The 25,412-nt window shown below is 40.9% G+C and overlaps 1 protein-coding gene across 2 annotated transcripts; it reads left to right on the forward strand.

The window, feature by feature from the left end:
• The first annotated feature begins 4,113 nt into the window (after positions 1-4,113).
• MXRA5 (matrix remodeling associated 5) lies at positions 4,114-23,251 on the forward strand. Of its 2 annotated transcripts, none has more exons than XM_032680411.1 (7): positions 4,114-4,289; positions 6,430-6,645; positions 9,030-9,159; positions 9,484-9,874; positions 12,478-17,439; positions 18,104-19,004; positions 20,556-23,251. In XM_032680411.1, exons 1-7 carry the CDS (start codon positions 4,114-4,116, stop codon positions 22,465-22,467), a joined length of 8,688 nt encoding a protein of 2,895 aa, XP_032536302.1. In that variant the 3' UTR covers positions 22,468-23,251. The 2 variants fall into 2 exon arrangements, with proteins under 2 accessions (XP_032536302.1, XP_032536303.1); XM_032680412.1 differs by lacking the exon at positions 4,114-4,289 and adding an exon at positions 4,773-4,868.
• The last annotated feature ends 2,161 nt before the right edge of the window (positions 23,252-25,412 follow it).

Consider the following 25,412-nt stretch of genomic DNA (forward strand, 5'->3'; position numbering starts at 1 on the left):
TCTCTGACTTAAACAACACCAGCTTCCTCATACGACTTACTCTCTAGACCTTTCATCAGCTTTAAGTCCTTTGACACACTCCAGAACCTCAGTGTCTTTCTTGAAGTGAGAGATCCAGAAGTGGACATAGCACTTGAGATGTGGCCTCAGCAGTGCTAAGTACAGAGGGAAAATCATTAGCCCGGTCCTGCTGGCCACGTTATTTTTGATACACTGGCCACCTTGGCACACTGCTGGCTCATGTTTAGCTGCCTGACAACCAACACCCCCAGGCCCTTTTCCACTGGGTAGCTTTCCAGCCCCTCTTCCCCATGTCTGTAGTGCTGTATAGGGTTGTTGTGCCTTGAACACTTCCAGTGATGGAACATCAACAACTTCTCTGGGCAACCTGTTCCAGTGCCTCATCACACTCACAGTAAAGAATTTCTTCCTAATATCCAATCTAAATCTACCTTCTTTCAGCTTAAAGACATTAAGAATATCTAATTGAGGAAAAACAACCCCAAACAGGAAAACCTAAAGACAAGGAGGAGATAAGTTGCCTGAAGAAGGGTATAGAGAAGAGCCCTTGCAAAGGGCAGCAATATACTGGCACTGCAGCTGCAGTGAACAGATAACTGGTTCCCAGAAAACGCAAAACTTAATTTCTGAGAGAGCAGTTGTGCTACAATAGGTTGCCAAAACTCTGCTTTGATGTTGGGTTTTACCGAAGGCAGAAGGTAACTTAAGCTGTGAGCTAATTAACCGCAAGGACAGGACAGTTATAGTGATGTCAGTTTCCCTCAAACAGTGCCGATCCAGAGTCAAGGCATTTCACAGTTAGTGAAGGACAGTGAAAATAAGAAAGACAGCTCTCTCTAATAATACCCTTTCTCAAACTGTCATGCTTGACTTACACTTAACTGCCTCCTAGTCCTGTCAAAACGCATGTCATTATTTTGCCGCCATCACCTTCCTATAACAAACAGATTCTTGTTCATGTGAACAGCCTTCTACCTTCAGGCTAACTTTCAGAAATGGCTGCATCAGAAACTTACTTGGTGCTCTCTACAGTTCAAGTATTTCTACCTGGTCTGCCTTGTTCCTTTGAAATATTTTCCTTCCACTTTGTAAACACTGTGTAAGCAGCAGGTACCAGAGCTGAAATGGCAAATATCAGTGACATGGATGATTGTCTTTACCATTTATTTGCTCTACCTTTCCCTATCCACTGTGTAAAAACTTTAACCAATTTGTAAAGACATTTTTCAACAATATGCTTCAACAGCTACCAGACAACCTAGCATCCCTTGATTGCCATCAGAGAAATTATACTGATGTACAGCAGCTGTCAATCTAGACACCAGTAAATGTCTCTTGAAATATAACAAACTTCAAACTACAAAAAATACTGTGACCACAGGGCTGCCCAAGCCTACATAGCATCTACAAGTTCCATATCATGGACCATCTAACTCCCTAATTATATCTGCTACACATCAATTTAAAAAATCCTGTCCTTAATACTTTTCGTTCCCATAATTTTCTAACTGCACTCAAATGGACTCCATAAAAAAAAAACAAACAAAAAAGTTCTTTGCAATAGGGTAAACATATATATTAGAGCTGGATATGCTTTGTTGTCAAAGTATTGTGGTTTTAACTTGTGAACTGTTGATGTATTTACTGTTAATATATGATTGATACAAACAACAATATGGGTTAGTATTGGCATTTGCTTGTCTGAAAAAAATATGTATGTTGAAGATAGTGAACACCATGTTAGTGATGTTATTTTTAAATGCCACTGAAATATTTCTCGCATTTATTTAAACACAGCTTATATGGTGCTGTGTTTTGAATTTGTGACCAAAATAGTGTGGATAAGACATGGATGTTTCATCTACTGCTGAGCAATGTTAGGGTGTTTTGTGCTTCTCACACTGTCCCACCCAGAGGGCAGGCTAAGGGTGTACAACAAGTTGGAAGGGGACACAACTGGGACAGCTGATTCCAAATGATCCAAGGAATATCACACGCCATATGGTGTCATGCTTAGCATATAAAGCTGTGGGAAGAAGGAGGAAGGCAAGGACGTTTTGAGTGATAACCTTTGCCTTCACAAGTCACCATTACAAATCATAGAGCCTGGCTTTGCTGGAGGTGGCAGAACACCTGTCTGCCCATGGAAAGCAGTAATAAATTCCTTGTTTTTCTTTGCATGTGCATGTGGCTTTTGCTTCACCTATCAAACTGTCTTTATCTCAACACATGAGTTTTCTAACTTTTACCCTTCCGATTCTCTCCCCATCTCAATTTGGGGGAGTGAGGGAGTGGTTGTGTGGGGCTGGGCTGCTCATCATGACACAAAAAAAGTTCTGCAGCCAAAAGCATGGATAATGAGCTTTTTTTCTGAAAGTGAATCTTTATTAATGCATTTGGAAGATATGACTTGTCCAGATTGTGATGTTCACTGTTAGCTTCTTGATAACAGTTGTAGATATTTCCTCCTGCAACCTTTTTGATCACACTTCTTACAGGCTTCAAAGCCAAAAATGGTCCGCTCATTAAGATTCTGCTTATTTCTGTTAATTTGGTGATGATACACTTGCCACAGCATTAAAGTCTAGAACATAATACTATTTGTTATATTTACTTACTGTGGGATGGAATTTAAAAGCTCCACACCAAAACTCAGAGGCATTCTTACAACTTAAGATGCATCTATGCTGATTTCTGCAACTCTTCTGAAATACTTGTCTTGAAAGACTGAGTTCTTTGTTTTTCTAGAACAGATGAGGGTAACTGCCACATTGGCTATCTAGAGAACAGAAAATTGTGCATATCCAAAAACCACACACTGGAAGTAACTAGATAATAGAGCATGGTCTTCTGAATGATGAATTTTTCACTGGTCCAGAAGTAGGCTTACTTTTGTGTACTGAAAAAAATTCTAATACAGGAAGGAAATTGAGGACAGGGATGTTAATGATTTAATACTAGAGTTTGCTTCTCTTGTGGCTTTTAAAAGCAAAAGGCAATTCATGACGGAGTCTACATTCAGTCTGGTTCATTATTAATGGTTGCTGCCTTTTCCTGTATCATTGTAGTTTCCTCTCCATTCCAGTTCCAAGATTTTCTGTTCACATGCATTTATTGGAATGTCTCTCCTCGAGTGTGATGCAGATCAAATGCCCACATACAGACAGGATACAGGTCTCTGCAGCAGAAGTGTGCCAGTATGATGTATAAGGATTGATGTGAGGTTGGTTCTTTGTGTTGTGATGGGACACCAACATCAAAGAAGTATAGAATCATTAAGGTTGGAAAAGACCTCTATGATCATCGAGTCCAACCATTAACCCAGCACTGCCAAGTCCACCACTAAACTATGTCTTTAAACACTATGTCACTATCAGGATAGGAAGAAACCCGGACTAGTTGGTGAAGTTTTGGTGTTGTGTACTGGACTCTCTGTGTGTCTGTGTGAGCAGACCAGGTGCGTACGTGCATCTGAGCGTTTCGAGAGTGCTGGATCTGCCAGGTCCCAGAGACAAACTTTCCGTCAGCTTCAGGCCCGGACCCACGCGTGGCCTCGACTTCCCGCGGCCCCCCACTCCGCCGCCTCCGTAGCCTCCTTCACCCACAGCCCTCCGCCTCCTGGCGCGGGCCCGCCCGCAGCCGCCCCCCTCCCCGGAGGGGCCGCCCACCCTGCAAGAGGAGCCGCTGCGCCGCGCCCACCCCTGCACAGCGCCCGGCGCGGGGAGGAGGGCGGAGCGGCGGAGTCCCGGCGCCCCGCGTTCCTCGTCCCCATGCCCGCTCCGGGCGGCTGCCGTCGCGGGAGGACCTGCGCGCCCAGGCAGCCCGTCCGGTGGCGGGGACCCGCCGGCATCGCCCGCCTGCCCGCAGGCCTGCGGAGCTCCCGGAGCGACGCGCTGGGCTCCCGCCGGGGCTGAGGGATTGCGGCGCCCCGACTTGGCGGCGGCGGCGTGGGACGCCCAGAGAAGGCGAGGCTCGAACGCAAGAGCAGCCAGTAAAAACCAGCCCCCGGCGGTGCCTGCCCTGCTGCCGCGCATCGCTTATGCTTGTTCGGGGGACTCAATCGCGGCGGCGGATCCCGCAGGATGACGGGCTATGAGGAGTCCTAAAGCGGCGTCGGGGCGGGCCGCCGCGGGCAACGATGAGCCTCGGCGGGCCGGTGCCGGAGGGGAGGCCGGGGGCCAGGTGAGCACTGGCCCCGCGCCGCCGGCCGCCCGCAGCCCACTGGAGCATCGGGCGGCGCCTGCCCGGACCGCCGCGCCCGGCCGCAGGTAAGGGGCAGCGCACGGCCGGTCGGGGTGCCCTGGGGTGGGTTTCGGAGTTCCCCTGCAGGACTGCGGAGGAGCGGCGGAGCGGGTGGGCTGCGCGGCCGCCCGGCTGGCGGCGGTCGGGCGTCCCGCGGGCCGTGCCGCCGTGTGTCGGCGCCCGCCCTCAGCCCGTCCGCTCCCGTCGCCCGGCCCGGCGGGGACATTCTTCCCTAATGGGAAGCATCTGTCCTCCGGTACGGCAGAAAGGAACACGGAGGCAGAGGGGAACGCGGCTCCCCCGTAGCCCCCACCCCACAGCCCGGCTAGCGCACGACCGGCCACCGCCTCCCCCCCGCCAGGAGCCCGGGAGCCCCGCACCGTGCCCAGCCCCGCCCCGACGGGGCGGGGCCGCAGCCTATTGGCTGGAACGCGGCGCCTGGAGGTGGAGGCAGCCAATGGCGGGGGCGCGGGCGGGGCGCTCGAGAGCGCCCCCTGGTGTCGGGGCGGGCGGGGCAGCCGGTCCGCGGTCACTGCCGGATCCCGGAGCAGCGGCGCTGAGGGGCTGCTCTCGGCAGCCCTTGTGTGTTACGCGGACAAAGCATGGTGAGTCCCTCTGGTCAGCCTTCCTCCAGCCCCTCACAAGTCAGTGCAGTTTCCTTTTCACCTAAGTGCACACGTCCTGTAAGGGATCCCTCTGAAAAGGAATTGAAACGGGTAGGCTGCTTTTTAGAGGGAGTTTCCTTTCCATTAAGGACAACATAAGGAAAACAGTACCTGAAAATTCTTGAACAAATTAAAAGCTATTTGTCTTGTAAAGAATGCTAAACATCTCATTAACTTGACCACATATATCTGGAAAACCTCTTCATCCCAGTGAGCCTCTCCTTTGAACTGTAATGGTTTGCACATGACGGTCTTAAGAAAAAAATGTGCATCTCCTTGCTCACAGATCTGAGAAATTCTGACTTTTATACTAAAAGCAAATAACTAATGGAGCTATTAATAGCTGGTAGAAGTGAATGCCTTTCTGTCATTGTCACAGTGTTGTACAAAAGCAGGAATATTAAATTTTTGTTACTTGTAGTAGCCTGTATTCCTGTATGGCTGTAATCTGAAAAACTTTAAAATTCTTCTGGTAGTAGGAATAAGAATAGGGATGTTTCAAACTCCTTTCTGCAAAGTTAGGGTGCTTAACCTGTAATAAGACATTACATAAGTTATTTTCAAAAATTACTAGTGCTCAAGGTTTGTAACAGTTAGGTTTTCTTGTCTGTTATTTGCACACTGCTTCTTTAAATGACTCCATGGGATTTCAACACACTGTTCCAAAAACCTGAACCTGAGTTCAAGATACATAGTCAAGATACAGTTAAATATAAACTTTTCCTGAGGTCTGTGCTTTCACTTCTAGCTAAATTGTCCCATTTTATCAGTTCTGATCATTCATAATTCCTGTTTGGTTAAGATTGCAATCTAAGAGTACATTCAACATCACACAGTAATGCACGACAAAGGATGACAGAGTCTTGATCTATGGCCAACGAATTCTTTCTTTCATTTTCTTTCTCAATGATACCATTTCCCACATATATATTATGAATGAAATTCATTCAGCCACATTTTACCCTGCTGAAAGTTAGTAACCTGCCTAAAAATTAGGCAGCTAGGCTAGGTGAGTTTGCTAAGTAGGGACTTCATGAAGCTCAGTTGTACTATTTCTAGTTATCTGATCAGGTAGATAACTGATATTATTCATCTTCAAGTGAATATATGTTTGACTTTTTTTTCTTTCAGCGACTGTAGAGGGAGCCACAGTAGTTTGCTTGGGCTAGATACTTCCCTTAAATTTTTCTAGTTTTTTGGTGAGATGGATACTATCATTGGTATACAGAACAAGCCTACGAAATTTATTACCATAGGGAGACAGCTTAAGTTTGCTAGAATAGGTATTTAGTGGAAGTGATTTATGGGGGAAGAGTTAATGCTGAAGTAGAAAGGGACATGGAAGAAAGAAAACCCGTTTCTAACTGAACTTGGCCTTGATTGTCTACAGACCTTCTGGACAAGGCAGGTCACTGCTAGGCATATAAAACTTTTTAAAAAGATTTTAAAAAAATCCTTCTTTCTTCTCTCTTGTCTTCTCCCCGACCCCGGAACAACCCAGGAGGAGCCAGGCAAGGGGAGGCGACAAGATGGGGGATCGGGTGGCAGCTGGAGCTCTGTCCATGGTGCTGCTGCTGGGGCTGGGGCTACCACCGGGCACCCTGGGCTGCCCCCAACCCTGCGCCTGCTACCTGCCCACCGAGGTCCACTGCACCTTCCGCTCCCTGGCAGCTGTGCCGGCACGGATTGCTAAACATGTGGAAAGAATCAACTTCGGGTTTGTATGGCAGCTTGGAGCAAACAGTTTTATGTTCTTGGTGTGGAAGCCCGGAGTGCTTCGCACACATGTGGCAAATCGGGATCTCTGCGTGTATTTTTTATGTAGAGTTGCAGAGATGGGTAGGGACTTGCTGGCATGCTGGATTTCAAATGCTACAGTTGCTGGCATGGAGGGAGTTTTAACTTAGCCTTTATGTTTCAAACAAAAGTTACTATTCATTTCAAATAAATATTTATACCATGGTGTGAATTCTTTTTTTTTGCAAATAGGACTTTTAGTCTTTTACAGTGTATAAAATATATTGAATTAAACCTACTATGGGATTTCTACTAAATGCTGAATTTTATACTCGATGTAAAAAACCACAGTAGGAGTAAAATTCTATAATGTAGCCAGGTAGCATATATACTACAATGAGATGTATAGCATATCTTATACAGTAAAATACAGTAAAAACAAAGCTATTCCGTTGCCTTTGGATTTGTGGGTTTGTTGTTGTGGGGTTTTTTTTCAAGGAACTAAATGCGATATAAGCAGACACTGATGTTTTGGGGAGAGATTGGGGAGGCTTCAATTTGGGGAGGCTTCAATTCATTTTCCTCTGCCAAGGTATTGCCAACTCACATCTGTCAGATTTTGAGACAAGAAGGCAGGGACAGGTGGTAGGTTTCATATATCAAAAGTACTGTGTAGGGTCATTTTGTGACATGAAATGGTGCAGAAGTCACTGTCCTCTTCTGCTTGTTACCAGGGCTGCCCTACTACCACGTGTGAACTCACCCTGACAACCTCAAGTCCTATAAGCTGCAGCTAATCATGCAGTGACTGACAGTAGGGACCTTGAGGGTTTTTTACTTCTCCATAGTTAAAATTTCTATCCACCAACGTTTTATCCACCTAAAGCCTAATTTTAGTTTCGAAATGCTCTTGTACTCAGTAAATCTATATTAGAACAATATGTAGTTTAATGCCATTTTTGAGTAAAATATGCTTCCCTCTTCCCCCATATTCACACCCACACATATTTACAGTCAGCTCTCCTCCATACATCAACATTCTATGGTAAATTTTAACCCTAAATTACTTTTGAAAATGGGATGTGGGTTTGTAAGTTATGAAGGTGTTTGGGCTGTAAGTACATTATTTGATACTGGTAGCATCAAAGCCCTGTCCTTGTATTTCATCACTACAAATGAAATTTTCTGAGTTGTGTCCTTTCCCAGGAAGAAACAGTCTTAACTGACTGTTGTAGCACTTGTTCCATTTTAAAAGAGAGCTTTTACCATATTTCTGGTTTCAGTGCTATGTATTTAGGAGGTGAAGATTATTTTTCTAATAATTTAGAAATAATTTAGAAAATAATTTTATTTAGACGAGTTCATACTTTTTAGGAGTTCTGATTTTGAAATAGGGAATTTTAAGAGGATGCTTGCTGTATGCCTAGTTAATCTGCAGAAGGACTAAAAATGTCAAAACGATAGTCTAAATTTTTAGCAGATTAGGAATCTTTAGATAGATAACATGATGAGGAACTAAAAGTATTTCCTCCGTATTTCCTCCAATTTGTCACTGTCTCTTACCTTACCTTCTAGAAAATACTAAAAAATTGAAGAAATCTTTAAAATTCTGTCCTTAGTTTAGACACTTCATGCCCAGATTAGATAATATGTTACATATATACATAAGAAAAACACAAATGTAGAGCTAGGCCACCAAACCTAACGCTTCCACATTGGCAAATCCTGATTCGCTTGTCCAAAGTGAAATTAAATTATTTTCAAAAAGTAGATTTTCTGTATTCCTTATCTAAGAGGAGTCTCTAGACTCAAATTATATAATTGGAAGGTCAGTTCCTAGATCTTATGTAATAATTGGTGTAGCCGATGACATGTTGTAACAGTAAGTGAAGCAGGATGTGACTTACTGCTTCTTCTGCTATTTGGGAGATATCCATTTTTAATGTTCACTCTCCAAATCCTTATTCTTTTATTGTTAGATACTGCTTTGGCAACACTGCAGCCTGTCTAATTTACCAGGCTCCATAACGTCATGTTTTGGCTACAGGCCATTAACTTATTACCATTCCATAAACTGAGCTGCATGGAAAAACATACAACTATTAGAACTAAAATGCCTATTTATTACTTTCACCCCTAAATTATGGCTAAAGTGCCACAAATTGAGTTAAAAGAAATCTTAATGTAAACATGAACTAAGTATACTTGGTCTTGTAAAAATCTTGCAATAACTTCTGGCCCCTTGACAATGCATTAAGATGCCTCCAACTTTTCCTGAAAGTTAGGTTATACTAATTTTACATTTGCAGTCTGTGACAGTCAGTGCATAAAATGTAACTGCACATGTGATTTTTTTTTTCCCAGGTTTAACAGTATACAGTCTATATATGAAAACTCCTTTGCAGGACTTACAAAATTGGAATTGCTCATGATACATGGAAATGACATTCAAAATATACCTAATGGTGCTTTGAAAGATCTCGTATCTCTACAGGTAATGCTTAGGTCTTCCTAAATTTAAAAAAATCTAACTTCTGTGAATAACAGAAAACAAAAATAAATGTATTTTATAGTGCCTTTTTAGGACTAAGATACCATTTTCCTCCAAAATACATGGGAGATCTATAACTATACCTATGTAATACTTGATGATGCCAACTAACGCTCAGTTTTATTCTACCTCTTTGACCAGCATATCATTTTTCAGTGGTGCAAAAGATTCGAATGTGGGAGTAAAATTTGTGCTTGATTACTTGCTATCCTGTTTGGATTTAGATTAAAAAAAATATTAATCTCTGGTTCCTTTTTTTTCTTTTAGGTTTTCAAAATTAGTTACAATAAATTGAAAGCCATAACTGGCCAAACCCTCCAAGGACTTTCAAGCTTAATGAGACTGCACATGGACCACAATAGAATTGAGTTTATTCATCCAAATGCTTTTAATGGATTAACTTCTCTGAGACTGGTCCATTTAGAAGGAAATTTGCTGCAGCAGCTTCACCCCAACACCTTTTCAACGTTTATGGTCCTTGATTATTTCAAACTGTCAACAGTAAGACATCTCTACCTATCTGAAAATGCTCTTAGGACCTTGCCTGCAGGGATGTTTCAAGGCATGCCACTGCTGGAAAATCTTTACCTTCATGGGAATCCATGGGCCTGTGATTGCAGTTTAAAATGGCTTCTTGAATGGAATGAAGTTTCTGGAGGTAGGACCAAAAGCTACTGATGTTTACTGAACTCATATTGTTGGACTTTATTTTTCCTGTTCTGTGTGTGGTTTTGTTATTTCCTGAGTATTACTAACACCATGATGTCTATCTGCACTATTATTTTCTGTTAATGTTCAGTAAATTCAGTATTTAAAAAACAGCGTAAAAAGAAGGCAGTTGTGTGTCACTAGCTGAAAATATGTATTCAACACCAAAGAAGTTAGCCGTTACATTTGGAATGGCAAAAGTGGTAGTGAAGTTTGTAATTAGAAGGAGGAAATAGATATAACCTTTTACTGTGGTCGTTTGCACAGCAGTGCACTTTAGACCAAGGGCTGGCAATTGTCCTCAACTAACAGAGCTCTAATGGAAGGTGGTAACATTGGATTTGAACGTGTTTATCTAAGGAAGGAATGGAATTCAGTTACCAAATTCCTGGTTAAGTCCTCTAACCTGGATGCTATTAACATTAAGGTTGTTATGTAGTATGCATCCTTCACGCCTCTCTGTGTTTCTTCATTGACCACGAATTCCTTTTATGATGGAGCAAATCTATTTTAAGTATTTTCAAGTATTTACAATCTATTTTAAATCCTGCACTTTTTTTCATAAAATAACTAGTCTGTCTTCATTCAGACTTCAGTAGGAGACAAATATCACACTACTTAGGCTGGAACACTTCTGGTCATGTGCCAAAGCAAACAAAGACAGTTTTGTAATGCCTCTTTATCAGGAATACACTAAATGAGGGGGACTTGGAGCATCGATTTTCAGTTTGAGCATCTCAGTTCAGCAGTGTCCCGTAGCTAAGTGCTTACTGTAGTAGGCCAGAGGGAGTGGTGTTACACCAGAGCTGCTGCTAAAATATTAAGAGGGAATTGGCATTTAATTGTAACTGAAGATGTCTCAAATAAGTGATGGAGTCACAAGGTTTACATAATGATTTGTAGCATGTATGGTGAATGATGCTGGGTCTTGTCATCTTAGAATATGTTACTCATTGCAATTTTGCACTTAGCTGTAGGACAATACTTTTAAGGGTGTTTTGGACAATACTTTTAAGTCTGTGTGTGATACTTGAATGAGTAATACAAATGTTCCTGCCTGAACTGATACTTGAGGCATCTAACTTTAATATTTTATTTCACTAGCTTACATTATAATATTCTTACATACTCTCCTTGATCTAAATCCTGTATCTGTATGTGTAATAAGTGTGCTTAAGTTGCTCTGCAAGTTATAACAATGAAATATTAGATGAACTTTCCATCCTTGTGCAGTGTTGGCTTGTTAGCATTTTTATTACACTGAACCAATAGTGATTACTGGAAGGATGAAGGATTTATCCATTCTGTTTTCACATATGACAGATTTTGTATCTTTATATAACCATAACATTAACTACTTTGGGAATAATAATACAGAAAGAATTATTAAAGTTCTTCAGGCCAATGTGGCCACTGCCAAGTTGATTGTGGGCCAGTTTTTCCTTATCGTTGAAACATCCTATTTGAATCTGCAAGTGATAAACTTGTTCACTTAAATACTCCATTTGTAAGAACTTTTCAAGAAAATTTATTTGTCAGACTAGCAAAGCATATACTTTTCAATTAAAAAACTGTATGAAAATTTGCTATGCATTTCCCTTTCTCCTGGCATTTTGCCTTATAACAACCAGTATATTGTTCATTCATTCAAAGATCCCTCATTCCTCGGAATGATACTTATTTCTAGAATAACTGGAATACATTTAATTTGCAATATGTTTCAAAACTAAATACATAAGGTGACATTTGACTTTCTAGTGAGCAGAGCAATGTAATAAAAATATGACTTTTACTTTACAGACAAGAGTCTCTCTGGTATTGACAGAAGAGAGGAGTCAAGGCTATAATTTCCTAGTTTAGCTTTCCTTCTCTGATTAAGCTTTTTGTATCATTACAGACTTTAGAGTTATTTCAGAAGTTAGGGAAGAAGTGGCACTTGGTTTGGTTTTTCTTGCTGCTGATAAATAGCTTGTACATTCAAGAACTAGTCAGCCCATTTCAGTAGCTAAGTAGAATGTTTTGTGTATTGCCAATACTGTTGTTAATTAATAGAGAAAAATAAAAAGCTTCCTGGATTATTTAGTGGGAACTCCAGCATTTCTCAAGTAAATGCTGCATTTTTGAAAGCTGAAAGGACCCACTCCTCTTCACATTAGATCCACAAGTTAGGTGGTTAGGCTGTCATTGTGCAGGTGCAGACTTTTTGACACGGAGTAGTTTTTTACGGACTTATAAAATGTTGCTATGCACAGTTCAGTTTCTAGGCAATTTATTCAGAGGGAGTGAATCTGAGTTTCAGAAGGACGGAGTACTCAATCCTCTCATTAAAGTCAGAAGAAATCATGGTCAGATTGAGAATCAGGTGCCCAATCAACTGTAAAACTAAGACTCACCATTCTAAAAGTTTTGCTTTACGTGTCATATGACATAATGCATTCTTCATGAAGTTCATTTCACACTTTTGAGAGTTCTCTAATTTTAGAACAGAGTTTTTCAGCTTATTTATCTTTTGTTTCCTGTTTTATTTTCTTTCTTCCTTTTTTTTTCTTACAGGTGTTTTAAAATGTAAAAAGGACAAAGCCTATGAAGGGGGACAGCTCTGTCCTAAGTGCAGCAGCCCAAAACAACTGCAGAAAGAAGATATTCAAAACTTGAAAGATATTTCCTGTAGGAAACCTGTCATTCAGTCCTCACTGAGGCAAAATAGCAGCACTCAACATGAAGAAGATGGTGACAGTTATGAACTCCCTCTGGAAGAACTTCAGTCCTCTCCGTGGAACATTGCGCTAAATATGACTGATGAACATGGCAATATAGTCCACCTGAACTGTGAAATTGAAAAACCAACAGGTTCTACCAAAATTCAGTGGAATCAAATCCAGACTCAGGAGATAGATATAAATGCTACAATATCACTGGATTTTGAATGTCCCATGAATCGAGAAAACTATGAAAAACTATGGAAGCTTATAGCTTATTACAGTGAAGTACCTGTCAAATTAGAGAGGGAAATTATGCTCAAAAAGGAGCCTAAAATAAGCTATCAGTACAAGCAAGGCTCAGATTATGATGCTCTTTACTACACAGGTGTAAAAGCTCAAATAATGGCTGAGCCTTCCTGGGTTATGCAACCTCTTATAAATATCCAATTAAATCGGCGCCAGAGTACAGGGAAAAAAGTGGTGCTATCTTTTTTTACTGTGTTTTCTCAGACAATTCATACCAAAAACACCAGGCAACAGAGAAACTGGGTGATGATAGAGCAAAACCAGAGCACAAGGACAGCACAGAGTGTGGTGGAAGGGTCAGAGTGTCAGCTGAGCTGCAATGTGAAAGCTTCTGAGAGCCCCTCTGTTCAGTGGCTGTTTCCAGATGGAACTAAACTACAGGCACCATTTAATCAGAAAGACAGTAGGTTTTCCGTTCTCAGTAGCGGCCAACTAATCATGAAAGCAGTGAGTTACACTGATGGAGGTGTGTACCACTGCATCGCCCAAGTGAGAGATGATGTGGACATAATGGCTTACAGACTTCTAGTGCAGCCTCCAGCTATTCAGGCAGCTGATTCAGATGTAGTGAGAGTTGAAAAAAATGTTGGAGAGCCAATAGTTTTACCATGCAATGCAGTTGCCAGCCCAGACCCACAGTTGAGTTGGATTCTTCCAAACAGTCAGGTACTCAATGATTTATCAAACTCGTCGAAAGGCTATATGCTGCATAATGGTACTTTACTTATTCCAAGAAGCCATGTCAGTGATAGTGGCCATTACAGATGTGTGGCTGTCAATGTGCAGGGGTCAGATCAATTTGTTGTAAGGGTCACAGTAAATAAAATGGTGTCTGACAGGTCATTTAAACGAATAAAACTAAAAAAGCGCCCAGGCTCAAAGCGTTTGTCAAAAACAAGAGGGCAGGTCGTAGAGGATGGAGAGGGATCAGGGGCAGGGGGAGTGGAGGACTTCCTACGAAGAAAGAACCACCTAAAAGACTGGGAAATACCTTTTAAACAAAAAAGTGACCAGATGCCAGAGGGTCAAATTAAAAAGGGGAAGAAAGGCAGAAGGAAAATGAAAATCTGGAAAAGTACGGATAGAACCCAAGACAGCAACATTGCAGAGGGTCGGAGAGTGTTTGAATCTCGAAGGAGAATTAATGTGGCAAGCAAGCAGATTAATCCACAGCATTGGGCTGACATTTTGGCAAAGGTCCGTGGGAAGAATCTTCCTAGAACAACAACAGCTACAACCATTTCTATAACAACTGCGCTGCCATCAATCATGCAGAACACTACTCCAGTCCCTCATCCGGCAGCCAGCCCTCCACCTTCAGAGACAGCAGCGGATGTGGTAGACTCTTCTGCTGATGCATCACCTGTGGGTGAAGATGAGCCATTCTCAGTCACTGTTTCACACAACACAGAAGCATTTTCAGTCCAGTCCATATTAATGAGGTCAGAAACTGAACTGTTTTCCAACCACAGGGCTTTAGAAACATCTGCAAGTATAGATACTGTAGGAATTGCTGTATCAGGTCCATATTTGACTCCTGTCTCTGCAACTTTGCAACCCCATGGCAAGCAGCATCTTGATGTCAGGACTGATGATTCAGCTGTAGTCAAAGAAGATATCCATGCTTTCACTGAAAAACCTCTACCCAGACAAATTGTGACAAACATTCCCAATATTCAGAGCAGTTCATTCACAGTGGAAAATGGTGATAGAACTTCTGTATCTGAAGAAAATTCTGCTTTTGCTGAGCTACCACTTGATGCTACTCTCCTAGCTGAATCTCAGACTGTGGATCTTCACAGAGTCTTGGAGACAAGCATGAAGTTAAATGAAGTGGACCCAATGAGTGTTGACACTATAATTTTAACACCACCTCAGTTGGACAAGATCATCCTATCAGATTCTCTGGGTACTACTACCATTTCTTCATCTGCTTCACCATTTGTTACAGAGGAGAGCAATGACTCGAGATACCAGCACAAAGAAACATCCACAGCTCAGATGAAAATGGCAGACTTGAGTACAAGTTTTCCTGCTTTCACATCCATCAGGGTCCAGAGCAAGGAAGAACCTGAGACCCTCAGGAATACAGTGACTCAAGAAAGCATGTCCAGCAGTTATGCAGGCAATTCTCAGGCACAGGAACATAGAAGCTTGGCTACTTCAAAACCAGATCCGGTGGTCATTTTGCATAGTGCTAATGTTCTTCATAAAACAGCAGAGAGAATAAAAACTGCTGCTTCCATCAGTAGACTGACCACTGTGGCTACCACAGCAGTTCCATATAGAAAGACCACGCCTTCACTTATTACTCAGCATGGTAGAAAACGGCCTTATGGGAGAAGGAGACTGAGGCTAAACAGAATCCGGCAAAGACCAAGGCCTTTGCCCCCTGTTGTTTTAACCACTGAGGCAATGCCTGTCATTCAAAGGACACCTGAAGTTGAAGCTGTGACCAGAACTTCTTCTACAACTCTTGAAAGTCCTGATCTTAAAAACAATGAGGAGCATATGGAATCCACTCCTTCATTAGTTCTTGATCTGGCTGAGAAAATGCCCAAAATCGGAGACATGGTTACAACTTCCTCCTTTAGGGCTACTGCTTCTCCACCTGAAGCTAAACATGTGACACACTCTACTACTCCTGAAACCTCGGCACTTCCAGTGACTGCACCCATCACAATTTTAACATCATATGTTGTACATGATGCACTTCCCACAAAAGAGTCAAGTGTACCTCTTGTACCAGAGCAAAGTGAAGTGCCAGCATACCACTCATTAGACAATGTATCTGAGGAGAAGGACATGAAAGCAGATTCTAAAACTATGGATAGTAAGGCAGAACAATCAAGCACAACAACTTCTGCACACAGGAACAGCTTGATGCTATCTACGAAACCAAAAGCTCAGGAAGAGCCTATACTGTTTGACTCAGAAATTGTGGTTGATGAAACGACTGCTGGAACGTTCCAGCTGATACATCCCACTATGACTGACTTAAATATTCCTGTTGGCACAGTCAAAGTTTTTAAGGACCTCTCAGTTTCAAAGGAGGCATGGAAGCCCACAGAAACACAAGCAAAAACTGTACCATCTCAGCAACATGAGATAATTACTTTGTCTTCCTCCTGCAGCACAGCAGAAACTCAGACTTTTCCAGTTAGAGAGACAAAGAAATCCATTACTTTTAAGGCTGGGACAAAGCCATCTACCCTGGATAAAAAGGAAGCTGTGTCACATATGTTTCATCATTTGCAGACAACTGAAAAGCCTCCAATTACCTCCACTGCCTTTATTCCATTTATAAAACTTGCTACTCTTCCTCCTTCCATTTCAAGCACTTCACATCCTGCTCTTCATTACACCACCAAGGAAACTAAGGCCTTCAATCAAGAAAGGTTCCCAGAAAAAAACCAGGTTGGAGCAGGTGGTGACAAAATGGTGATAAACTCAAGACAGAGTGTTCACCCTACTCCGTCCTCTAACCAAAACAGGATTAGCATACAGTCAAAAGAGGATCCGTTCAAAGAGTTATATAGTAGCAAGTCAAACAACAGTTTACTGCTAAATCCAAATCTTCCCTATCCACCTGCTGGAATGATACCAAGCTTAAACCAAAGACTGCCTGTTGTGCCTCCAAAGCACATTCCAGTAAGAGGCACAGTGAAGCTTCCTGTAACACAGGGTCCATTTCACTATTTTGTAACACATCTGCCTCTTCACTACACAAACAAACCAGAGATAACAGCATATGCAGCACATACTATCCAAGACAAGAAAACTTTTGCCTCTCAGAGAGAAACAACTACCCCAACACAAGCCTCTCCATTTCACAAAACAAATCCATTCACTGAAAGTACGTTCATTAGTCAGGGTCAGAACAGATACAATATTAATTCAAGATTTTTTGGAAATAACTATGTTCCAGATAACAGAGGCACAGCAGGGAGACTACCAAGTCAAGGGATCCCCTATTATCCCAGTTCCAGAATGCCATTCCTTTTCAACAGAACAAGGATATTCCCTCACTTAAGTATGCACCCTAAACCAGAGGTCCCTAGTGAACTTGTCCCAAAAGACACAAATGAGAAGAAGGTCACTCAGGTCTTCCCTACTAGGATTACAGTGCAGAAAGCTACAGCTATGCCATTGCCTCCAATGGCACATGCAACAACGACCACATTTCCACCAGTGATCTTAAAGATTACCCCTCCAGTCTTTCCCCCTCAGCGCACAAAACCACAGGTATCCACTACAGATCATCCTTTAAAAAATGTCCATCATCATCATCAAAAATTCCCATCTGTGCCTTATGTGGGAGGCATTATACCACAGAATTGGACTGTAATTCAGTCTTCCACTAATTTCAGGATACATGGAGAAAGGCCTAAGATTATCACAAAAGGGTCTCAGAGCATATCCATCCTTGCTGAAACAGATGCTTTTATCCCTTGTGATGCAGTTGGTGAACCCAAGCCTTTTATTACTTGGACAAAAGTATCTACAGGTAAGACAGAGAAAAATGTGGTTTTCCACATGGTTTGTAAGGCTACAAACACTTGGTTATTGCATAGAAATTCAGTGTGATCATAGGAGTAGTTCAAAACACTGAAGAATACCTTCTGTCACTTTTAGTCATTATAGATAAAATGCGACTAATTGCAACTAATTATTACAGGTAATAATAACTTTGCAGTATTTCTTGTAGTAAAAGAAAACTACTACCATTTAATGAATTCATTTTTTGAAGAGTAATTTTTTGGCTATGAATAGCAGCCAACTTTGATTAGTCACAGCAGATGGAATTTATGATGGCAACATTTGTGAGTATGGGTTTGTTAACACTGCTACCTTAAGTAATGTTGTGTGTGTCATCTTCATGTGCAAAAGGAAAAGTTACATAAAGATTTAAGAGGAATCCTAAAGCATAAAGCCTTAAAATTCTCATGCTGTCAGTGTTTGCAAGTTAGTATGGTTAGTTCTATAACAGAAACAAAGAGACTAATTTGAGCTATGGAGAGTGTCTGAAGATGTCATGTCCCTCTCTAAAGTTGTAATTAGTGTTGAGTAAACCTAAAGTATCCCAGGGAAACGTAAGACTTTTTCATTGCAACAGTGTACATCTTAAACAATTTGACTTTCTGTTTCTTTCCTTCTTCTCACCTTTCCAGGAGCTGCAATGACAGCCAACACCAGGTTACAAAGGTTTGAAGTCTGGAAAAATGGTACCCTCCTTATCCGAAATGCTCAACTTCAGGATCGTGGGCAGTATTTGTGCACAGCTCAGAATCTGCATGGCATAGATAAAATGATTGTCGTGCTCACAGTTGTAGCCCACCAGCCCAAAATTTTACTCTCCCGCTATCGAGATGTCACGGTCTACTTTGGAGAGACCATAGCAATGGAATGTCAGGCTAGTGGGACTCCAAGCCCACATATTTCATGGGTTTTCCCAGATAGGAAGATTTTGCAGACAGTCACCACCACAGAAAGCAGGATAATGCTTAATGAAAATCGAACCTTGACTATCAAGCAAGCAACTTTTTCAGATCGAGGAGTTTACAAATGCATAGCAAGCAATGCTGCAGGAGCTGACAGCATTGCAGTGAGGCTGCACATTGCAGCCTTACCCCCCATCATCCAGCAGGAAAAGCAAGAGAACATTTCCTTGCCCCTTGGTAGCAGTATCAACATCCACTGCACTGCCAAAGCAGCACCTTCTCCCAACATCCGCTGGGTGGTCTTTGATGGCACACAAATCCGACCTTCTCAGTTTGTCAATGGGAATTTATTTGTTTTTCCCAATGGAACTCTGTATATTCGGAATGTGTCCCCCAAGGACAGTGGGACCTACGAGTGCATTGCTGCTAACATGGTTGGAGCTGCCAGGAGAACAGTACAGCTCCATGTGAAGAAGCATGCGTCTAATGCTAAGATCACTGGGACCTCTCCTCAGAGAACAGATGTAACGTATGGCAGCATCCTGCATCTGGACTGTAGTGCTTCTGGTGACCCCTGGCCACGGATATTATGGAGATTGCCTTCCAAAAGGATGATTGATTCCCTACACAGGTAAATTACTATTTGAGGTGTCGCAGCTAAATCACACTGTAGATGAACTTAGACAAAATCCCACTCATATATGTGCAAGTTTCATTCTTTAGTTCTGTGGGTTTTGAATGAGGCACCCAATCCTTAAGAAAGAATTTGAAATTTTATCAAAAGATAGTCATGTCATGTCTTAGCATAATTTTCTTGAAAGCAGTATTACCCTTAAAAAGTTAGCTTCAAGTGTTTAGGATAAGCTACCACTATCTTTTACAGCCACTTGTAAATGCAGTAAGAAGTCCAATGGCAAAAGATATAGAACTTGTGTACTGCTTATTCCAATGCTCTTAGTCTGTATAGAGTTGCACAGGTGCCTGATTTTTCCTGGGAGAAATAGGATCATTGAAATTTATTTCTTGTGCAAATCATTATACATAGTAAATACAGGGCAAATAAATCAACTTATAATTATTTAAATAAGCAAAATCATTTTAACATCATTGTATAAACAATTGTTACCTTGCAGTAAGGTCTGTGCAAGCCTGGTTTTATATAAATGCCTAAAACAATATCTTCTCTAGTGTTTGCAATATCAAGTAAAATATCATTGCTACAAGCTTACAATATCTGTCCTAAGACTTGGCTGAAAACACAGTTGCTGCTCTATAAATTATTCATAATTCATTCCTTGAGCACTATAAACAGATGAGAAATGCACTGCATTTTAAATGCTTAATTGTGAACAACTTTCTTCACAGCTGAATGTTGTCATAATTTTTTCATATTGACAGAAAATATATTTTGGTAGCCTGTAGATAGCACAAAACTGGGATTTCATTTTATGCCTCGTAGTGGTAGCAACAAAATATTGTGGTTTTATTTCATTTTCCCTCATGATCTTTATGTGGGCTGTTTTTCAAATACAGGAGATCTTCTTTAGGGGGAGAAAACTGTGGCTACTGAGGAAATTGGTTTTAACCACAATATACAGATTCCATTGTGAAGTGGAAAGGAATAATAGCTTTTTTAGCATCTTGGAAATTTTTTTTCTTTGTTTCAAGGCTTAGCAACATTTTGCTTCTTTACCACTACTCTAAAAAGGTTTAATATGTTACACCCGATGCCAGAGGAAGTTCCTCATCTTGATTTGTTTTTAGCATAGGACCCAAGTGCCAGACTGCATAGTTATGCTTCATATAGCTTTGTGTGGATCATGTCATTCAGAGATCCCGTATTTGAATGTTATAGAATACTTTACATGCAGACAGAACAGTCAAAACTATCATAATTTGGTATCTACTGTTTGTTTAATGATCAAAAACACAATTAAAGTTATTAAACGCAACAGAATTGTTTGTTTTCTACAAATGCGTAGAATTATTTTTTTCATTTACTTTTTAGTGGTGAATGTCTTGGACATTTTGGATCATCTAATTATCTAACAATAGCAATGCTCCCATCCTTTTATTTCAATATTTTTGAGTTGTTGATTTTTCCCTCCCGATTTCACTCAATAATTAATACCCAAAATGTGATTTTGCAGCTCATGTTCTGTTCTTTTTTCTTGCCTTACAGTACCTTGGAGACTAGAATCAAGGTATTCAGCAATGGGACTTTGGTTGTTCATTCAGTTACAGACAAAGATGCAGGAGACTATTTGTGTGTGGCCCGCAATAAGATAGGGGATGACTACGTGGTCCTCAAAGTGAATGTGATGATGAAACCAGCAAAAATAGAACATAAGAATGAGAATAACCACAAGGTCAAGTACGGAGGGGACTTGAAAGTTGACTGCGTAGCCACAGGTCTGCCAAATCCAGAGATCTCCTGGGGTCTCCCGGATGGCAGCATGATCAACACCTTCATGCAGTCAGACGACAGCGGCAGCCGGACAAAGCGATATGTGGTCTTTGATAATGGAACTCTGTATTTCAATGACGTCGGATTGAGAGAGGAAGGGGACTACACCTGCTATGCTGAGAACCAGATTGGGAGGGATGAAATGAAAGTGCGGGTCAAAGTAGTGGCTGAGCCTGCAACCATCAGGAACAAAACATACGTCATTATTAATGTACCCTATGGCGATGTTGTCACAGTAGCATGTGAAGCCAAAGGAGAACCCACTCCCAAAGTGACCTGGCTCTCCCCAACCAACAGGCCTATTCCTGCCCTATCTGACAAATACCAGATCTATAGGGATGGCACCCTCCTCATCCAAAAGGCCCAAAGATCTGACAATGGTAACTATACCTGTGTAGCACGAAACAGTGCTGGAGAAGATCGGAAAATCGTTTGGATCCATGTTGACGTTCAGCCTCCCAGAATCAATGGTCATCTCAGTGCAATGACATCTGTGAGGGAGACAGCCATCAGGGACAGCCGGAAACTTATTGACTGCAAAGCGGAAGGCATCCCTGCTCCACGGGTCTTATGGGCTTTCCCAGAAGGAGTAATCTTACCAGCTCCCTACTATGGGAACAGGATCACTGTGCATCACAATGGTACACTGGACATCAGAGGGGTGAGACAGACAGACGCGGTGCAGCTCGTATGTATTGGGCGGAATGAAGGAGGGGAAGCGAGACTGCTTGTGCAGCTCCTCGTCACAGACCATTTGGAGAAACCCTCCTTCAGAGACCCTGTCAGTGAAAGGATCACTGCCATTGCTGGGCACACTATCAACCTGAACTGCTCAGTCCAGGGGAACCCCAAACCCAGCACGAGCTGGATACTTCCCAACGGCTCTGAAGTGCTGAGTGGCAGTCGCCTGAACAGATTTTACCACAAGAGGGATGGGATCTTGCACATCAGCAGCCTGTCTGCTGGGGATGCTGGGACTTACCGCTGTACAGCCAGAAACCCAGGAGGTTATGTGGAACGAGTAGTCTTCCTGAAGGTGGGACTCAGGCCAGAAATTAGCAACCAGTATAACAACCTGGTGAGCATCATCAATGGAGAAACTCTGCAGCTTCATTGCATCACCCAGCCAAACCAGCGGGCACAGATCTCCTGGACGCTGCCCAATGGGATGGTTATGGATGCCCCCCAGGCTGTGGGTCGCTTTTCCCTGATGGAGAATGGCTCATTGACGGTGCGTGAGGCTTCTGTATTTGACAGGGGCACTTACCTGTGCAAGGTGTCAACAGAGTATGGCACTTCTGTTATGACTGTGCCTGTCATTGTGATAGCCTATCCTCCCCGGATCACCAGTGAGCCAGCGCCTATCATTTATGCCAGACCTGGAAATTCAGTCAAACTGAACTGCATGGCCATTGGGATTCCTAAAGCAGAAATAACATGGGAGCTTCCAGATAAATCACATCTGACAACAGGAGCTCAGTCCCGTCTGTATGGAAACAAATTCCTCCATCCTCAGGGGTCATTAGTCATCCAGCAGTCCACTCAAAGAGATTCAGGCTTCTATAAATGCATTGCTAAAAATATACTAGGCAGTGATTCGAAAACAACCTACATACACATATTCTAACACTAAAACAAATGCCTTTGGCTGGATACCAGTGTTCAAGTCACTGCCAAACGAGTACAATGAGGAAAGTACGCTTGCAGCAAGGCCAGGAAGGCTGAGGGCAGAAAAAAAAGGAATTAATCTGCATTGCTTTTGTACTCAATATGGTAGTAAGTCCCTGCAATAAAAGGAGGCATTAGACATACTGGAACTGAGGAGACTAACAAGTTGAAAAAGGTCTTTAAATTGTTAAGACAGAGCAGTGCGGTTTTTCATGCTATCCAATAGCATCTGAGGCCTAAAGTACTCTATTCTTGTCAATAGTCCAAAACTATTTCTTGTTCTAACAAGCACCTTAAAAGTACCAAAGAAGTATTAACTGTTAATAAATGAGCTGCAGTGATAGAAGTGCTTTAGTAAAACATAATTTTCTTTAAACCCTGCAGCACCTTTACATAATCTAGCCTTATAGAATATGATTACTAACCTTTCTGTTCATGCTTCTATCGGCTCTTCAAAATCAAAGACTAACTTAGCAAATGAGAGTGATCTATTTTAATAAAAATACATGCAGAGGTTAGCTACCTTAACATATGAACAAACATCTGCCAGCTACTAAGGATGCTATGGTCAAATAATTCATTATATATTTTATATATATTTTTTAATCTGACTATGAGACTAGAAAAAGTAGCAACGAACTTGGTCTCATTTTATAAATTATTGGTCTTTACAAGACTCTGATACATTACTATGTTTTATAATATTAAGGTCAATATACTGTACATTTTATAATAAAAAATATTTTCCAAAGAATGTATTCACTGTGATTTTCTTTTTGGTTTTTTGGGGGGGTTTTTTTTGAGTAAACAGGGAACTCCAAACAGTGAGAGTATGAAGTTAGATCAAAAAAGCAGTAGTAATGTAGTGTTATACATATTTGTATTTGAACCAATTTATATTGGGTTCATTTATAAATGTCTTAGGGAAGACATTAGTATAATTGTTTATCTTTCTAAAAGTGATTTATTAATAGAAACTTATGTATATTTCAGCCTATATTTATACTTTTTCTCCAGTCAAGGATGGTTTATTGGATAATGTGCATAATTTTGTGAACGTTTATCAATTGTGCTCTAGAAATAATTGCTACAAGATGCTGAATATGCCCATGTTTCGACAAACTATTCCAGTCAGAATTTTGCAAATGTTAACTTACTTTTAAACATATGGAGTCTCTCAGATATTCCTGAATTCTTACAGTTTTGATTGATCATAAAACTTACACTTATGTTTTAGAATATGATGAGAATAAAAGCTTTATTTTTATTTTCTCTATTGACCAAAACATGTCAGAAAATAGTAGAAAGTGCTATGCTAATATTTACATTTTGCAAAAGCTGTAAGCAAAGATTTCCTTGCCCCACAAATTTATCCAGTTTAGGAAAATTGTAAGCTATTGCAAAATGTGAACTTATAATGGTAAACAGAACTGAGCTACTTAAAGTAAAAAGTATTTTATTAGAACATGGATGTAGAATTAAATGACAAGGACCTTGCTGAAGATACAAAGAGTATAATTTATGTGATAGAATATTTTATAAAATATTTTAGAAGTCAGGGCGGACTAAAAATCTGCAGCTTATACACAAGCATTTATTAAAGTTGTAGTTATGTTACTGGCCTAACTAAACAGCACTTAATTATGTCTTAGTTTCTTTTTTATGGTTTAAACCCTTGGGCCCTAAATCACCAAATCAGTGCTCAAGGGGAAGCATGTGCCTACCTTGCAGGGAGGTAGCTGCTTGTGAGAGTAGTTAATGAAGAAAGAAAAAAGGCATTTAAGATTTTTAACTAGATTGCTCATGTGGTTTTCTAAGCTGGCTATGTTTCCTTGAACATATCAGAGATTAGATATGTCTTTAGATCCTTTACTTAATTTTAGCACTTTTTAAAAATTTATATTAGTTCTTGGAAAACAGTCATACAATTTTTAATAATAATACATCTTGTAGAAGAGTCTGAAGTCAGCATTTGGCATTGAAGTAGGAGTCAAGCACTTTTATTCATTTGTCTGTCCAGCCTTTGCTTAGCAGTTATGTGATTTTAGAGGTATTCTTGGGTGCTGAATAACTTCTATATATTTCCATTAAGTAATTTTTTATTTTTTATGTTAAAGGAAGAAAATGGAATCCAAAATCAAACATTTGAGCTTTTGAGATTAGAGAAAGCATCTGATCATGTTTCCTCAGTCCAGAATTTCCCCAGCTGCCAGTGGAAGTTTTGGAGGCTAAGAAATTGAAATCTTTGGCTCAAGAAATCTTTTAGCTCAAGAAATTTTCTTAAGTCAAGACTTGCATGCTTGCAAAATTTCATCAGAATTGGACATAACATTTTTTTAAATGTGTTATAACTTCCATTATACTTTTATGAAAACATGCTTCCATTGAGAGGCCTATAAAATATAATTTTCTTCCAAAATACAGCTTAAAAAATGTCATATGAACACTTTTTACACTCAAGCAGTGTTTGGCCATATATCACGTCTGTCATACTCTTTCTTTGCTGATATACCATACCAGAAGACTAAAAAAACACTAAAGCTGTAGTTCAGGAAACATAAGGTAGTGAAACTCTGATATTAAGAGAACTACTTTGTTTAACTCGTTACAAAACAAGCAGTATAAGAGCATCTGTAGAATAACACAGTGATAAGAAGCAGCTGCTTTGAGTGTTTCTGCAACAAATCGTATAACAACAATCTAGTTACCTTCTCACAAAAGTAATTAATCCAGAATACGGAAAGAGAGAATTGGTATGGTATATCTTACTTTAGCAGGTTTCTTTTTAAATAGTCGTATGGGGTATTGTCATGTCCAAACAAAATAAATGTGATTTATCTATTGTGAAGTGGGAAGATAAATGTTACAGAGAAGTCATGAGTAACTTGTTGTCAATTAGGAGAA

This window comes from Chiroxiphia lanceolata, chromosome 2 (assembly GCF_009829145.1).
Source record: "Chiroxiphia lanceolata isolate bChiLan1 chromosome 2, bChiLan1.pri, whole genome shotgun sequence".
Classification (NCBI taxonomy): domain Eukaryota; kingdom Metazoa; phylum Chordata; class Aves; order Passeriformes; family Pipridae; genus Chiroxiphia; species Chiroxiphia lanceolata.

Coding starts and splice junctions, on each gene's coding strand:
- MXRA5 (XM_032680411.1), top strand. CDS start 4,114: ATGAGGAGTCCTAAAGCGGCGTCGGGGCGGGCCGCCGCGGGCAACGAT. Junction 4,290..6,429: donor ACCGCCGCGCCCGGCCGCAG/GTAAGGGGCAGC, acceptor GGAACAACCCAG/GAGGAGCCAGGCAAGGGGAG. Junction 17,440..18,103: donor TTGGACAAAAGTATCTACAG/GTAAGACAGAGA, acceptor TCACCTTTCCAG/GAGCTGCAATGACAGCCAAC.